The sequence below is a fragment of the Schistocerca americana genome, chromosome 1, assembly GCF_021461395.2.
Source record: "Schistocerca americana isolate TAMUIC-IGC-003095 chromosome 1, iqSchAmer2.1, whole genome shotgun sequence".
NCBI lineage: Eukaryota > Metazoa > Arthropoda > Insecta > Orthoptera > Acrididae > Schistocerca > Schistocerca americana.
The window spans coordinates 819,197,826-819,216,746 of NC_060119.1; the positions used below are offsets into that span (position 1 = coordinate 819,197,826).

General features: G+C 42.9%; 1 protein-coding gene across 1 annotated transcript in view; it reads right to left on the reverse strand.

Moving 5' to 3' along the window:
* The window catches only part of LOC124546238 (pyrimidodiazepine synthase-like), a 70,683-nt gene that overhangs the window by 18,210 nt on the left and 33,552 nt on the right, over positions 1-18,921 (reverse strand). The window contains exon 3 of the mRNA XM_047125022.1: positions 13,637-13,769. Within this exon, the coding sequence (XP_046980978.1) occupies positions 13,637-13,769 (133 nt within the window). The remainder of the gene's footprint in view (positions 1-13,636; positions 13,770-18,921) is intronic.

The window sequence follows — 18,921 nt, forward strand, 5'->3', positions numbered from 1 at the left end:
TCGCGACAGGCGTGAATGGAGGGACGAATGGAGACGTGTCGTCTTCAGCGATGAGAGTCGCTTCTGCCTTGGTGCCAATGATGATCGTATGCGTGTTTGGCGCCGTGCAGGTGAGCGCCACAATCAGGACTGCATACGACCGAGGCACACAGGGCCAACACCCGGCATCATGGTGTGGGGAGCGATCTCCTACACTGGCCGTACACCACTGGTGATCGTCGAGGGGACACTGAATAGTGCACAGTACATCCAAACCGTCATCGAACCCATCGTTCTACCATTCCTAGACCGGCAAGGGAACTTGCTGTTCCAACAGGACAATGCACGTCCGCATGTATCCCGTGCCACCCAACGTGCTCTAGAAGGTGTACGTCAACTACCCTGGCCAGCAAGATCTCCGGATCTGTCCCCCATTGAGCATGTTTGGGACTGGATGAAGCGTCGTCTCACGCGGTCTGCACGTCCAGCACGAACGCTGGTCCAACTGAGGCGCCAGGTGGAAATGCCATGGCAAGCCGTTCCACAGGACTACATCCAGCATCTCTACGATCGTCTCCATGGGAGAATAGCAGCCTGCATTGCTGCGAAAGGTGGATATACACTGTACTAGTGCCGACATTGTGCATTCTCTGTTGCCTGTGTCTATGTGCCTGTGGTTCTGTCAGTGTGATCATGTGATGTATCTGACCCCAGGAATGTGTCAATAAAGTTTCCCCTTCCTGGGACAATGAATTCACGGTGTTCTTATTTCAATTTCCAGGAGTGTACAAATTTCACTAGTTTCAAACGAAACGAAGTCTGGTCCACGCGGTCTGGAGCGCCTTGCCTCGGTTCGCACGGCTCCCTCGGTCGGAGGTTCGAGTCCTCCCTCCGGCATGGGTGTGTGTGTGTGTGTGTTGTCCTTAGAGTAGGTAGTTTAAGTTAGATTAAGTGGTGTGTAAGCCTAGGGACCGATGACCTCAGCAGTTTGCTCCCATAGGAACTCACCACAAATTTCCAAAAATTTTCACTTTACAGTGGGATGTAAGACAGTTTCAGAACTTCCAGTACTAATACTGTCCTCATCACGTTGTAAAATACAAGAGAATGAAGACAACGATCTCCAATAATGACACACTTGCAGTTGGAGGTTAGACTCCTGTGAAAGCGTTAATGGGGATGGTGGAAGTTCTTATCGCTAATTCGTGGCCAGGCAATTTTCACCTGAAACTTCGGCTAGACTTCTTGCAGTCATACCACAGACAACTGGGGAAAGCAGGTAGAACGTTAACTTTGTGAATCTTCGTTATTAAAACATTCTAAGGGCTCACAAGCCATGAGTTCAATTTTCATAGCTGAAAGTGTTAAATAATGCATAATTTTAACACTCAAAAAGTGTGAATTTCAAAGGAATCATTTAGAATTACTTATTGTCAACCTGTAGGTCGAAGACTTATACCCTAGCAAAATCATAACTCAGTCAAATATCCTATTAGGTATGATTTTCAGGAGAAAGGAAAAATATAAAAAGTAGGAAGAAAGAGTGTAAATGAGAACATTCAGTATGCCACGTTACTTTAGTAATTTGAAAATTGTGGAAAATTTGGCACGATGGAAGTTTCATGCAATTTTTATAACAACATGGAGCAAGTCCTGTGGAAACGTCCATACTTCGTCCACCTCGCTATTAAACGATATTAATGCATCTTCTCTGTTTGATGAATGCCCTTTATTTGTGCAACGAGATTAATATCTACAGCTGTTGTTTCTTTTAATGTTGTGATGACACAGAAGAAATGGGAAGCTAGACGGAAGAAAAGTCTGTATTACTTTGCAAACTAATTTAAGTCCAAAATGGTAGATTGCCAACGATTTGACTAGAAGAATTATTCATCGCTTATAAATCAACACTTTTAAAGGAATGTGTCGTAGAAAGAAACAAATTGTCACACTATCACAGTATCTCTTTTCCCAATATTAAATTGAGCAAAAAATTATTTTAATAAGTATTATAAATTTTCTACATTGTGTCAAAAACAAATTCTTTCGTGTTACCACATACATCAGACACAAGTAGTAGATGTAAATGTCGAAGTTGATTTCCGTACCCCAAAATGACAGGTTTAGTGTTCTATCCGCGTAAGCATGTATTGCAAGGTTTATAGGTAGTTTAGCCAACTACAAGATTGTCGTTACGTCTATTTCTACGTGAGGAGTGTTGTTCGTTTCATGAGAAAAGTGATTGCTACAAATCCGTTTCTAAGGATATTGGAGGTGAACAGATTGGTTAGAATATATACTCTGTCTTTCTACAGTTGTTGTGGAAACATAAATTCTTGCTTTGTCTATATCACAGGCTCTTTGTCTGATAGATGTATCCAGTTCGTCCATTTGCGTCATCTGAACAGAAAACTTTATTTGTCAAGCTGCAACTACCCGTTGGCGTGCAGTATAGACTATCGATTGCTACTGAGATACAATGTTTATGTTTCACCATCAGCTCCGCAGAATGCCTATTAAGATGCTTGTTATTGTCTGTAGAAGAATTTCAAATACAAACCACGCTCAAACGACCATTCGCTGGTAAGACGATTTGTAGCTTGACTGCAGCCCAGGATATATTACAAAATGGAGTTACCAACAATTTGTAAAAGCATAGTTATCAATCAACATAAGCATTGTCACTTTCACAACAGATATTCTCGTAACACTTTCCACGGGCTTGTCAAACGTTTTGGCGTCACCCGACATCTGCAGCTCTCCTTGATATCGCTTGTACCACTCGTACATAGCCGTCTGCACTCCACAGCGTTCGGAGATACCACTGGTGCGTCTTCGGTTAAGAAACGTTTCAGGAGTTTGTGGGGTACATTGTTTTATAGACATTTCCTTTCCATCCTTACATCGCTGAATTACAAACAGATGAAGAATACAGGGCTACAGTTGTAAATTAGTCTTTATGCCTTTCGTTTAAAATGAAAATGAATGGTGAATTCTGAGCTCATCGAGAAGTACGTAGAAAAAAGAAACTGCACAACGCCCGATGTGAGAAGCTCGACAGAACCATCTAATACTGGAGCGGATATATTACATCCCATGGCGTGCTTTCGAAAAACATTTTTGCATATAATATAGTCAAAAAGTAAACATATTTTCATTAATTTGTTACATCTGTACTTCCAAGTAGAAATATACTTTGCAGCAAAACATCAGATACCTCATACGCGGAGACCATTGTGAGAAGCGAAGGGTAGTTCCGCGCATGCGTGGCCTGTTGGATGCTTGTTTGTGTTGCATTGTACATTATTACTTTTTCTGCTTCATAATCCGTACAGAAACACTTTTTATGGGAGCTGAAAACTCTGAAAATATTTCTCTTTCAGCTTCCCGCGAGTCAAACACATTTATAATCATTGTGGTCCTTGTGTGTAGACATTCGTTGCCCTCCCGTGGTTGTTTGACAAATGTTCCACATAGGTGACCAGTAATCTAATGTGTAACACCGACATTCGTATACCTCACATACCAAGCAAGCCATCGACCGTCTTCACTAAAAACATAAAGAAACAGTTTTACACATACCCCAGCTCCGACATTCTTTTGTATGCGACATATCGTCCCAGAATTAAATTAAAAACACTTCCCATCCACAGGTCCTAGCAAAGTTGTCGGTTGGTGTCCCTTTGTCTAAGGAACTTGCAAACCCCCTCGCAAACATTTCCAATTGTGTTTCAGCCTGGCCCAGTAGCAACTAGTTTGGTTCCTGGCTGAAAAGTCACTCTCTCTTCAATGTGTCAATGCTATAACTTTTAGGGATGGGAAATGAAAAATTTTAAAAAATTATCAGATCCCAAACACACACTTATATATTAGCATTACTGGATGGTGGGCTGTGGGACGGCAGTTCAAATTTCACAACACGAAATAATTTTTCCATTTAGTATTTCTCGTTTCTTCCGGATGTTATAAATACTAAATAGAAAAACTGACTCGTGCTTTCACGTTTGAACTAACGTTCGACAGCACAGCAGCCAGCAATCCAAGCTGCTCCGCGACACTGCATGCAACACCACTGGTCGCATTCTGAAGAAACACCGACCCGATGTTTCAGAAGATCTCATTGGAGCTGATTGCAGCACCCTCGATCTGAATGATGTCGGTTGTCATCTCTATGGAAGCGCTGGCGGATCCTGCAATTCTGGTCGTGTTGTCCAAACCTCTTCACTATGAGGAGCGTCGAAGATGGCCCTTCCAATAGTAACTTCGCTACTGTCGAGTAGGTCTTCAGATTCGTGGGAAAGAGGCCCCTATCGTCGTACTGCGACTCAGGTCTGTACTCGACTTTCATACGGAGGACATGGACAACATCTCTGCGATTTTGCCTTCCTGTTGATTGGTAATTTACCTCTGCTTCATCTGTAGCGTTCGACAAGCAATGAAGCATACGAAACGTCCCGAAGCAGCATTTTAGTAACTTTTCCGATGGTCTCAGTTTTGCAAAGGCGTACAGTTCCGTACTAAGTCTCCTTAACCAGCGCTTGGCGTTATGGCGCTCTTGCGTTTCTCCTGGGCGTCCAGAGTCCGTATGAGAGGTGTCCTGTTTCTTTGATGCATCAGGTGTTCGAAATAGTCATATTGAGTATCGTCCGGTAGAAACGGAAACAGTCTATCTATTGTCTCTCGGACTCATGTGACCGTGGAGCATGTGCAACCTTCGTATCATGGCAGTGATGCTGTTAATGCAGTGAATAGCGTTGGAAGGTACCAGGGAGTGTAAAGTTCAAGTAATTAGGGCGTCTTAGGTCTAGAGGAGGGGCATTCTATCCTGTTAGTGTTTCTGGAGTACAGTTACACTCTCTTTCCAAATATTAAAATGATGGCTTGGTTTGATGAGAGAAATGCATATGATATTAGTATTAGAAAGAAGTATGTAGTGTCGGCAGACTTGCCAACACTACGTACACTAATAGAAAGACGCGGCCAAGATGCACGCGCTAACTCACGCAGGGTGGCGTGAGGTCTGAAACAGGATACGTAATGAATGCTATAAAGAAAAGTACGTAGCTGCTGGAATACTTAACTTTAATCCATCATTTGTATACAGCGTTCTTGATGATACAAGTGAGACTCTTTCTAGATAAATGCAATGTAATGCTAATGGCGCCTTGCTAGGTCGTAGCCATTGACTTAGCTAAAGGCTATGCTAACTAGCTGCTCTGCTAATGAGCGATGCTTCGTCCGTGTAGTCGCTAGCAAAGTCGTCCGTACAACTGGGGCGAGTGCGAGTAAGTCTCTCGAGACCTGCCGTGTGGTGGCGCTCGGTCTGCGATCACTGACAGTGGCGACACGCGGGTCCGACATGTACTAATGGACCGCGGCCGATTTAAAGCTACCACCTAGCAAGTGTGGTGTCTGGCGGTGACACCACAAAGTACATATTTTCTTTTGTGGCAAAAATGTTATTTTGCTAATGCGTCAATTATTTCATTTTCAGCAACTATTACTTAGCTTTCATGTATGCTTTTATACGATGAACTTCAGACAACTGTATGGACTATCGGAACATGTTGTTTGATAATGATTTAGTAGTTTATGGTTCTGATCCTAGACCAACTATTCAAAGTGTTCTAAAAGTATTGAATATTACAAATACCACTCATTAGCACTGACTGCAATTACTATGTTTATTATTGAGCGTAGTACACCGAAGAGCCAAAGAAATTGGTAGACCTGCCTAATATCGCGTAGGCCCCCGCGAGCACGCGTAGGCTCGACTAATGTGCGAAGTAGCGTTGGAGGGAACTGGCACCATGAATCCTGCAGGGCTAGCCATAAATCCGTACGAGGGAGTGGAGTCTCTTCTGAACAGCACGTTGCAAGGTATGCCAGATGTGCTCAATAATGTTCATGTTTGGGAGTTTGGTGGTCAGCGGAAGTGTTTTAACTCCTAAGAATGTTTCTGGAGGCACTCCGTAGCAATTTTGAACGTGTAGGGTGTCGCATTTTACTGCTGGAATTGCCCAAGTCCGTCTGAATGCACAATGGACATGAATGGATACAGGTGGTCAGACGGGATGCTTGCGTACGCGTGCCGGCCTTGGTGGCCGTGCGGTTCTAGGCGCTGCAGTCTGGAGCCGCACGGCCGCTACGGTCGCAGGTTCGAATCCTGCCTCGGGCATGGATGTGTGTGATGTCATTAGGTTGGTTCTAGGGGACTGATGGCCTAAGATATTAAGTCCCATAGCGCTCAGAGCCATTTGAACCTTCTTTTTTTTTGCGTACGTGTCACCTGTCAGAGCCGTATCTAGACTTATCCGGGGTCCCATATCACTCCAACTGCACACGCCCCACACTATTACAGAGCGTCCACGAGCTTCAACAGTCCCCTGCTGACATGCAGGCTCTGTGGATTCATGAGGTTGTCTCCATACGCGTACACGCCCGTGCGCTCGATACAATTTGAAAGGAGACTCGTCCGACCAGGCAACATGTTTCCAGTCATCAACGGTCCAATGTTGATGTTGATGGGCCCAGACGAGACGTAAAAATTTGTGTCGTGCAGACATCGAGGGTACAAGAGTGGGCCTTCGGCTCCGAAAGCCCATATCGATGATGTTTCGTTGAAAGGTTCGCACGCTGACACCTCTTGATGGCCAAGCATTGAAATGTACAGCAATATGCGGAAGGGTTGCATTTGTGTCACGTTGAACGATTCTCCTCAGTCGTCGTTGGTTTCGTTCCTGTGGGATCTTTTTCCGACGGCAGCGACATCGGGGACTTCATGTTTTACTGGAGTCCTGATATTCACTGTACACTAGTGAAATGGTTGTACGGGAAAATCCCCACTTCATCGCTTCTTCGGAAATGCTGTGTCCCATCGCTAGTGCGCCGATTATAACGCCACATTCAAACGCACTTAAATCTTGTAGCCTGCCATTGTAAGAGCAGTAACCAATCTAAAAACTGCACCAGACACATGTTGTCTTATATAGGCGTTGCCGACGATAGCGCCGTATTCTGCCTGTTTACGTATCTCTCTACAGGGTTATTACAAATGATTGAAGCGATTTCACAGCTCTACAATAACTTTATTATTTGAGATATTTTCACAATGCTTTGCACACACATACAAAAACTCAGAAAGTTTTTTTAGACTTTCACAAACGTTCGATATGTGCCCCTTTAGTGATGCGGCAGACATCAAGCCGATAATCAAGTTCCTCCCACACTCGGCGCAGCATGTCCCCATCAATGAGTTCGAAAGCATCGTTGATGCGAGCTCGCAGTTCTGGCACGTTTCTTGGTAGAGGAGGTTTAAACACTGAATCTTTCACATAACCCCACAGAAAGAAATCGCATGGGGTTAAGTCGGGAGAGCGTGGAGGCCATGACATGAATTGCTGATCATGATCTCCACCACGACCGATCCATCGGTTTTCCAATCTCCTGTTTAAGAAATGCCGAACATCATGATGGAAGTGCGGTGGCGCACCATCCTGTTGAAAGATGAAGTCGGCGCTGTCGGTCTCAAGTTGTGGCATGAGCCAATTTTCCAGCATGTCCAGCATGACACGTGTCCTGTAACGTTTTTTTCGCAGAAGAAAAAGGGGCCGTAAACTTTAAACCGTGAGATTGCACAAAACTCGTTAACTTTTGGTGAATTGCGAATTTGCTGCACGAATGCGTGAGGATTCTCTACCGCCCAGATTCGCACATTGTGTCTGTTCACTTCACCATTAAGAAAAAATGTTGTTTCATCACTGAAAACAAGTTTTGCACTGAACGCATCCTCTTCCATGAGCTGTTGCAACCGCGCCGAAAATTCAAAGCGTTTGACTTTGTCATCGGGTGTCAGGGTTTGTAGCAATTGTAAACGGTAAGGCTTCTGATTTAGCCTTTTCCGTAAGATTTTCCAAACCGTCGGCTGTGGTACGTTTAGCTCCCTGCTTGCTTTATTCGTCGACTTCCGCGGGCTACGCGTGAAACTTGCCCGCACGCGTTCAACCGTTTCTTCGCTCACTGCAGGCCGACCCGTTGATTTCCCCTTACAGAGGTATCCAGAAGCTTTAAACTGCGCATACCATCGCCGAATGGAGTTAGAAGTTGGTGGACCTTTGTTGAACTTCGTCCTGAAGTGTCGTTGCACTGTTATGACTGACTGATGTGAGTGCACTTCAAGCACGACATACGCTTTCTCGGCTCCTGTCGCCATTTTGTCTCACTGCGCTCTCGAGCGCTGTGGCGGCAGAAACCTGAAGTCCGGTCTTAGCTGAACAAAACTTTATGAGTTTTTCTACGTATCTGTAGTGTGTCGTGACCACATGTCAATCAATGGAGCTACAGTGAATTTATGAAATCGCTTCAATCATTTGTAATAGCCCTGTATTTGATTACCCAAGCCTTTACCAGTTCTTTGGCGTTTCAGTGCCAGCTAGTGACGCAAGCAATATGCCACAACGCATGGAGTACGTCTCATATTTATATTAGCCTATGAGAGTATTTCAAAATATAAGTTATTTGTAATTGTGGCCAAGTAACTTTTAATGAATGCTGCAGACATTCCATGCGGCACACATACAAGGCACTACTTTTCAGCATTATAACCAAGTCTCTGTGAACACTGATCGGAATGTTTTACTAATCGTTCAATTTTCTCGACAATATATTCTGCTCCTTGACCTCGGAGCTATTTGAGAACTGCTTTGTGAAAGTCTTCATCGTGGGAAAATCTGCAGTTGCTGCGAATCAGTTCCTCGACTGCATGGACATTGTCGTCTGTACCTTAAATGTATTCGCAGTTGCGAATAAGGACAACCATCAGCTGTAGAATGAAATGACGACAGTAAAAATTTGTGCCGGTGCGGGACTCGAACCCAGATTTCTCCTCTTATCGCGAGCGGTCGCCTTAATATTTGGCTATCCGTGCACGACTCGGGGCCGAACCCAAACTTCCATATGTCGTCAAGCATACGTCTATGACCTGGACTCGTACACAGATTATGTATACTCCCATACAGACGTTGTACTTGAAAGTTGCTTGCCTGGTATCGGCAGGGAGATACGATATTTTAGTGCCTATGTTATTGGGATTACGATGCAAAGTTCTTTTCTACATTTCTACATCTATACTCCGCGAGCCACCTTACTGTGTGTGGCGGAGGGTACTTATTGTACCACTATCTGATCCCCCTTCCCTGTTCCATTCACGAATTGTGCGTGGGAAGAACGACTGCTTGTAAGTCTCCGTATTTGCTCTAATTTCTCGGATCTTTTCGTTGTGATCATTACGCGAGATATATGTGGGCGGTAGTAATATGTTGCCCATCTCTTCCCGGAATGTGCTCTCTCGTAATTTCGATAATAAACCTCTCCGTATTGCGTAACGCCTTTCTTGAAGTGTCCGCCACTGGAGCTTGTTCAGCATTTCCGTAACGCTCTCGCGCTGACTAAATGTCTCCATGACGAATCACGCTGCTTTTCGCTGGATCATGTCTATCTCTTCTATTAATCCAACCTGGTAAGGGTCCCACGTGCATGGTTGACGACATATGGAAGTTTGGGTATGGCCGTGAGTCATGCATGGATAGCCGAATGGTATTACCGGCTCGGTAGCTCAGCGTGTTCCGTCAAAAGCTGGCTGTCCTTCGTGGGAAAAAAAAGGAAAAAACCGACGGACGAAATACAACGAACCGTAATGAACAAAATGCAATGCAAAAAAGAAAAGAAAAAAAGAAAAATGGTAGGGCGACCACTCACCATAATCGGGAAATCCGTGTTTGAGTCCCGGTCCAGCACATTCCATTCTGCAACTGATGTTTGTCATTATTCGCAATTGCGAATACATTTTATGTATTTCATAACGGCTGTAGTCGCCACAGTGTCGGTTCCTTTGGACATGGATGTATGGAATGACGACATTCATGCATGCATGTCCAAAAGAACTTTGCATCGAAATCAGTACAACGCAGGCACTGCAATATCGTATTGTCGTCTGTGATCGATTTCGATGGTGCTCCAGCTTAGCATCACCCACGTTTGTGCGACCTCGGTCATATTGTTGGTACCATTTCACTACGGATGAACGCGACACTGCGTTTTGTCGAAATTCCGCCACAATTTCACGGTGAATCTGTGTGCACGCATACTTCAACTTTTGAGCACGTTTCCAGTTGCTACGCCATTCAGTCCCTCATTGTGATGCAACTGTTATCCATACTGCAGCAGAACTGTGTCTACAGGAAAACCACAACACGTACTCTCTTCTGACGATGCATCGCAGTTGTTGCGTGATGGTCTTACCTGGAGACGACATGGGTAATTCACTTTATGATGTCTAGGCTCCTGCTTTTCGCCTCATCTAGCTTCACTGATACATGAACGTGACGCTACCATGTCTTATCCAAAGAGGCGTGCACGTAGATACGTTGCTATCGATGCTGCTGTGCCTCGCGTCGCTCTTTGGAGCTGGAGTTAGCAGGGTGCATGACATGTCTCACACCAGGCTCTTTGGTTTACAGTGGCCAGTCGGACGCTTGCCACGAGAATTAGTTTGGCATCGCGTGACCACAGTTACAATTGCGTCTGTCTTGGCACTGGTCGGCTATGGTTGGCTATGCGGTTGTCAGTTGCGGTGTTCACATCTGCTGGTGAGATCGCTACGTGCTTTTGGCTCAATCAGTACGCTCGAAGTATAATAGACTGCAGCCATGTAACACGAACTTGCTTTCTGATGTCATGGTTAAGAGCGGTAAATCTTTTACTTTCATTGCCATTGTGTATGAAAATGGAACTTCGTTCTTTGCGGACAGGTCTGAGTCGTGTGCCCACATGGACTAGGATATCCATGGTTTCTATTTCCAGCCATCATTGTACTAGATACTAAACCGCGCTCCCATTCAGTAACAAGTCAGCTCGATTCTATGACAACATTATTTTATGTATATTATTTCTGTTTGGATAAAGTTAGATCTATCGTTTAGGCCTTGCAGAGGATCAATGTCGAAACAATAGTTCTAATTACATCCAAACAAAAGTAAACCTTTCAGTTGCACGGCGCGTTGATCCTTAGTTTCTTTAATAGTGAGTGTAGAGTCCAAACGCTATAGGGAAATAAATGTTGTAATTTCTGAAATGAGAGTGGCAAACTTAAGTTACCTTCATTTTATTGCCACTCATCAATACCCACAACCGCAAATGCTGGCAACTGACTGTCAACCTTTATCGCCGTATTTAATTGACGCAAAATCTATATTTTATTAAAATAAGCAATGATAATCACACAATATCCTCTTTATTAAAACCAGTAATGACAATCGCATGATAGCCTATTGGGACATCATCAGTTTCATCACAGCTAGTTTATCTTTGTCATACATTTAAATTAATATTTTACTTGCTACGTCAGCATAAACTGGTAAAACTAGTGACGACGATAATTAGAATTAAATCTTTATTTTCGAGAAAACCACCAGCGATCTGCAACTCTTGAACAGTCGTCGCTGCGCCCAACAGAGCCCCTGTTGCCGGAGGGTCTCTGGGGCCTCTAGCGATACGTAACAGAGGGTGCAAAGCAGGAGCCCCCTTGTCTGTTCCACTAACGAATAAGTGCTTTTATTATGCTTGTAGCAAAAGTGTAGGTGCAGCACGTGTTACTTAATTGGCTCTTTTGTGGCAAGCGAGGTCAACACATAAATTACCTCCGGAAGAGGGCAGGTGCTAGAACAATTCAAAAATCGAGAACCTCGGCCACGAACACGTACTAGAGTGACCATATGGTTCAACGTGTTGGTCTGCCAGATTCGATAGGCGAAATACGTCTCGGACAGAAAGAAGGTCGTTAGTTTCGATTATGTCTGCCAGCCCTATTGCAGCCTCATCTCCATCCAGCGAACTTGGGTTGGTTTGAGGTTTTAGTTAAACATTCTACAATAAGTAACAACAAGGAAAATTTGTACTTTGACAGTAAAACTACAATAACTGCCGTTAAACGTAATCTGATTTTCATATTGACACAAAATCGCGTTAATAATGATAAAGGAATATGCTCATGTGTTTCGTTTAACCCACTCTCAACACATATATCATTATCAGTAGCTTACTGACCCACATCCGTATGCTGTATTTGGTGTGGTCAGTGTAAAACATGGAGAATTAGCAACGGTCGACAGTTTATTGTGATGTAAGATCCGTTTCAGTACCCAGTGTCAGAAATGTTTGATTAATGTGTCCAAACTGGAGCATCTCTAGCATTATTGCTAATTCCATTCACTGAATCTGCGATGGTTGACAAGTACAATGGAATGTGTCAGTCTTGAACAGCTTAAAACACTAAAGAAATGATGAAATTGTAAAGCAGTCGAAAATCCATTTACAAGGTCCACATCGTGCCATTCAAAAAAGGGCGCAGAGTGAGGAAAGTTGTTATAACTGGCTCTGGTACTTGTAGTCGATTGCTTCCCTTCCACTGTTATCGTAAAACAATACTGACCTGCTTATTCGACTCTAATTTCTCGAATATTATCTTAGTGGTCCTTACGTGCCATGTTTGTTGGCAGCAGTAGATTCGTTTTGCAGTCAGCTTCAAATGCCGGTTCTCTAAATTTTCTCAGTAGCGTTTCTAGAAATGAATGTCACCTTCCTTCCAGGGATTCGCATTTCAGATCCCGAAGCATCTCCGTAACACTTACGCGCTGTTCGGACCTACCGCTAAAAAATCTAGCAGCCTGTAAGATGTGGTAGGGAAGGCGAAAAATCCGTTTTTTGTTAACTTCTAACATTGATCCAGTTCCCATACCACTAAATATTTACTGCACTCTAAACTTGGGTCATATGCCATTTGATAATACGCTGGTAGTACTTGATCTCCTTGCCTGTCCTGATGCATAACAGACAGTAAAGCTTTTCAGATCAGCAAAACGAAAGACATAGAATTCTATCCGGAACTGTAAGTGGTGCGATTCAGAATTCACTGAGCAGTATATACTACGGAAGACATTGCCTGTATGCGATATGCCAAGGCCAGATAAGCGTGAAGAAAACAGTGTTAGGATTTGCGACTTGAGAAAAGAGATCGAGTACAATTAAGTGACCATATCGACTGGGTGTGAGGAAAACTTCACAGAAAATTTTCAGGCAAGAGATGTGAAGTTTTTCGACGCATTAAGACGAGACTGAGAATATGTAGGAACATGTAAGACTTATCACTTACATGAGACCGATTGTAATTTTTTTGTTTCTGGTACTGTTCAAAAACCCTCACTCTCTCAGTTTATACTAGTCGAAGGACAGATGCTGTGTAATCGGATGATTCAGTTTAGTCAGTGGTATAGTAAACTGGAGTTAATGAATTCTAAATGTAATACAAGTTAATCCTGCAGAAGAGAAGGAAAAAAGTGTAAGAGCTCTTTATACTCGTCTATTCGTAATACCGTTTCTTTTTTTTTTTATGTTCGCACCACTTGCGGGTCGCTCACATAAATATAATCTTAACAGGTTGACACACGTATATGCCATTTTATGTATTGAGTGGAAGTGGATTTAAAATTTGAAAGAAACATTTTGTACCTCGAAGTGTCATCTACAGGAAAGAAGCACCATAATCCTAAACGGATTAATCATGCTCTTTCACTTCCGAGTAGGGGCCAGGCGCAGCACTCACCTCCGAAGAACTTGTGTCCGTTCTCGGCGAGTTCGTCCTCGAAGGGCCGCATGGCTGCCGCTACAGTGGGCACCACCTCCATCACTGTCTGGGACTCGGTGGCTCTCATGCACTGCACGTATGGCATGTAGACCTGCGCAAATACAGGGAAGCATGTCAGTGGTCGAGTCTCAACAAGTGTTCTGTGAGCTGATTAAATCACGAGAAACATCTTTCGTTTGCGTCCTTTTCCAAGGATAAAACTAACGCATTCATATGAAAATAGGACAATAGGAGAAATGTTCTCACGCCGGAGCAATATCCCTCAAACCGCCGCCTGCCCATTCCACTCAGACTTCATGTGGTTTCCTACAATAGTTCAGGCAGATTCTGAGAGAACTGCATCATCAAAGTCACAGATCTTTGCCAACGTGAGACAGTATCTGTATTCCGATACATAACAGACATAAAAGTAAATATTCGTAACACAATTTTCAGAACGATTTTTTATCAAGGCTGGAAAGAATTGGAGCGATGAATGCACAACATGCGAGTACTAGAGATACATTCGGCACATTTATCTTGAATTCTACACTGCCTCCCAACATAGAATATCATTGTTTTAAACAGCTAATCACTTGTAGTCGTCTAAAAAATCAAGGATTAAAACAAGGTTGAACAATTTGCGTTCTTTCATCAGAGATATACTTATAAAAGTTGATTTCTACTGATACGGCATTCTCTGTTCACCTATAGCCTGCACTCCCTTCCCCCTCCTTCAAATACCACAGATACTACAACCATTGACAAAGTCATGGATAACTCCCGAGAACAGAGTTACATGTTGTCTCATCATCAAAACCAGCCACCTGAGGAATGTTACACCACATAATGAGTTAAAAAAGACTATATCATACTCAAGTTGTATAAATAAAAAAATACATTTGTTTGATTTTTATCGTACCTCGAAATATAGCTATCACTCTTTTAAATTTGGGAGTTATTTGGGTTACACACAGTCTGCGAAACTCGGGTGTTATCTACTCTCTTATAAGGATTCGACAGTTACCGGCACATTAATTAGCTACGTTTTTACATGTCCCATATATCATCCGAACGATATCATTTACTGAAATGATTTAGAGCGAGTCAGTTTATAGGAGGTCTGTATGTGACTAACGTTAACATTAATGAACAAATTATTGTTTAGTCCTACTCATGCAACTGAACTCAAAATCTAGGGAGTTTATACAAGCTGCTGGTTTCTTCACAAAAATTTATTCATGGAATAAGAGTCGTCCAGGATAATTGATTTTAAGTTAGTTTAAAAAGTTGCTTTACTAGCTGTCAGACTTTTATGTTATTGGGCAAATGATCAAAAATTTTTGTTATTGTATAATGGACTCGTTTTTGAGCTAATGACAGATTTAACAATGGGTAATAAAGGCTATTTTAACACTTTTTATTAGGTCGCTTTCTTGTCTGTTTCATACAAACTTTGCAATTGATTTTAAACTCATTTCCCAATGAGCTAAAGACCTGAGACTTTCAACGTAGGTAACAACTGGGTGACAATGAAATATTGACTCACTTTCTGCTCTGAGGTGTACCATTGCTATTTCCCCCTAATCTTGTTCCTCTTGAGTGTTTCACGGTTAGAATGGTTGCTGGTAAGTCCCTGTGTGAACTCGATTCTCTCTAAATTTTACTTTCGGGGTCTTTTACCACATGTCACCGTTGTAATCTCATCAAAATGTTTCAAATCGATTGAAAAATTTGACACACACAGGACAAAAAGGCAGAAAATAATTATATAAATAAAAATTTGTTATATAAAACGTTTTTAAAACGAACTGAAAAGTACAATTTCTCCTAACTCATAGAGGTAGTCCTGAAAATTTGTTCTTGTGAATTTTTAATAGCTATGGAAATACTTTTGGAATTTACAACGAGAAACTTGGGAAGCATGCAGTACATAATTGAAGTTCATTTCATTACTATTACCTATTCGATGCGCCTCACGGTTTTCTTTTTAAATTCAAGTAGTATTTTCACAGCTATTGAAAGTACACAGGTACAAATTTTCAGGACCACCTGAATGGTGTTAGGAATCTATATGAGGCTAGGAGAAATCATTTTATACTTTTTAGTCCGTTTTTAAAACATGTCATATTAAAATGTTTCTTATTTACACGACATTTCGTCTAGTGCTGTAGTTTTGGAGGTCGCTATTCTTCTTGAATTATGGTAGATTAAAAAAAATTCAAAATGGCTCTGAGAACTATGGGACTTAAATTGGTAGATTATTTATGATGAATCTCATTAGAGCATATCTGTATTTCGATGGTGCATTTAAAAGTTCAAAGTCCTTGGAGATGTACCTACTTGACGGTCACGAGTGAACACCATATATTATTCTTAACACTCGAGTTTGTGCAATCAGTACTTTCTTTCTATGGTAAGTGACCAGTTATCCCAAAAACTTAGTCCATACGGCTTTATTGAGTGGAACTAAGCAAAATATGTCAGGGGGTTGATTTGTTTATCCCCAAACTCAGCAATTACGCGAAGAGAAAAATCGGCTGTACAGTTTAGTAATATGCTTCTTCCAGATCAAGTTTTCATTAATATGTACACCCAAAAGGTTTGGAGCATTCTACCCTCTTTACTGTCTCCTGTTCATGTGCTACGTCAATTGTTGGCATGTTGTGCAGAACTTAATATAGTGTCACAGAATACAGGTTTTCACGGCCGCTATTTGCATTATTGGTGATATTTGTTTTATTGGCATAAGGCCAAGGTCCAAGGCATCGTCAGAAGCGCAGCCGACTCAGAAAGTTACTACAGTTTAAAGCAAGCATAGCAAGCCGAACTTGTTGTGCTTGTTTGAATCTGTAGCAGTTTTGCGTGCTGTTAAAGATTCTGACGAAGTCTCCTGCTTGGGCAGACGGAACTTTAGGCATAGAGTTATGCCTTGGACCACGGACTTTAGCGCGTAACGCAAATATTAACAATGTTGAGTAGTGTGTACTTTCTCAAAATATAGAGGTAGTCCATTTTCAGAGAACCAGTTTTTGAGTAGGATGAACCACGAAAGTACTAGCCGTCTTCATTAAACGTAACTAAGCAAGTACGGAATATTTTTAAGCGATAGGTGCTAGGGGAAGATGGAGACAATTCATTAACCTCTGACGTGCTAGATTACCATAAGTGTTAAAACATTTCAAGGACTAAAACACAAACATCATGGAATGATGAAATAAGTAAGAGTTTACCGAAGCCACATGAGACATTGTCGATAAATTTTGGTTTCTGTTAATCTAGTAAAATTAGTCGACGAAGAGTCAGTACATTAGAGAGTTATAATACATCAGTTTTTAACTATCTTATGCCAGTGTACCTAACTTTCCTTTAAACACAATTAAGTTGTGAATAAAGTAATTTGTATTCTCGGCGCAACAAACGTCTTGCGATAGATTAATCGAGCGTACTTCTCTACTACATTTATTTTTTATATTGAAGAGATTAATTTTTTGTAAGGTATTTGGTCTTGATAAAATATCTAATAGTTATTTCGTCTCACTATGGGAAGTAGCTTCGCCCTAAGGCGGTCTTTGGAAATTTTTTATTTATTAGGATTTTATTCCTGGCTAAAAGGAATGGACATGTCATCGAATGAAATTTTACTGTACGGGTGTACATATCGGATGGTTATAATTAAACTTTCTGTATTTAAAACGTAATAACACGGAAACTAATTGCCGTAGGAGGACCAAATTTGGTAGCATTAATGTTAAGAGAAAAAATGCAGAATCAGTTCAATTGAAACACTTTTAATGTACTGCTACGGTATATCACACCATTACATACAGGTACCATTTCTGCTACAAAAGAGGATCAAAATGGCGCCCATCGATGTCCATAATAGACTGAAAGAGCAGGACTGCAATCTGCACAGCAGAACGAAACACGTCCGTAGGTATGCTGGCTACGTCTCTTAATATGCTGCCCAACAGATCAGCACATGTGTAGATGTTCCCCTGGTAAACCCTGTCCTTCAGGTAGCCCCACAACCAGAAATCACACGGAGTGAGATCAGATGATCGCGTCGGCCAAGCATCTGGAAACGATCGGCTCACAACTCGATCGTTTTCAGATGTGTTTCGGAGGAGCAGGTGAACTTCACGAACGGTGGGCCCCATCTTGCATGAAAACTGTTGAGTTCGATGGGTCTCTCTGTAGGGCGGGTATGACACGCTGGCGAAGCACATCGCAGCAACGCTGGCCAGTCACACAGCACGCCTTTGGTCCTAGAGCGCCAACATGTTAAAAAAAAATGGACCATTGATGAACGTAGCCATGAAGCCACACCATACTGTGACCCATCCACCCATGCACAGTGACTGGAGCTGAAGATCCCCATAGTCGGCAATTCTGTGTGTTCACCTCACCCGTCGGAGGTAAACGATCTTCGTCTATCCATAGGATGTTCAAGGGCCAGCCCTCGTCAGCTTCAATCCTTGTGAGAAAGTTGAGCGCCGGCCGAAGTGGCCGTGCGGTTAAAGGCGCTGCAGTCTGGAACCGCAAAACCGCTACGGTCGCAGGTTCGAATCCTGCCTCGGGCATGGATGTTTGTGATGTCCTTAGGTTAGTTAGGTTTAACTAGTTCTAAGTTCTAGGGGACTAATGACCTCAGCAGTTGAGTCCCATAGTGCTCAGAGCCATTTGAACCATTTTTGAGAAAGTTGAGCCGCGCGGGACCAGCCGAGCGGTCTGGGGCGCTGCAGTCATGGACTGTGCGGCTGGTCCCGGCGGAGGTTCGAGTCCTCCCTGGGGCATGGGTGTGTGTGTTTGTCCTTGGGATAATTTAGGTTAAGTAGTGTGTACGCTTAGGGACTTATGACCTTAGCAGTTAAGTCCCATAAGATTTCACACCCTTTTGAACATTTTGAGAAAGTTGAGGGCGAAGTCAGCACCTCATTGTGCGTCCTATGGTGCAAGCTGCTGTACGATATGGATCCGGCATCTTCCGTTCAGTGGGCCACGGGATGTTCAACTGTCGTGACACAGCATCCGCACTGCATGACGATCGGGAATTGCGCGCAGCGTTGTCTGCCATAGCAACAGCGATTTCATCAGCCACCTGTGGTGCAACCTGTCGTCGACCTCTTCCCGGAGCGACGCCCAGTTCTCCAGTTAGTTCGAACTTCATCATGCTCCGCGCAGCAGTTGGAGAAAAAGGACACTTCCGTAAACCTTTCAGCCGGCGATATTCTCGAAGTGCAGCTGCAGCGTTACTGTTGTTT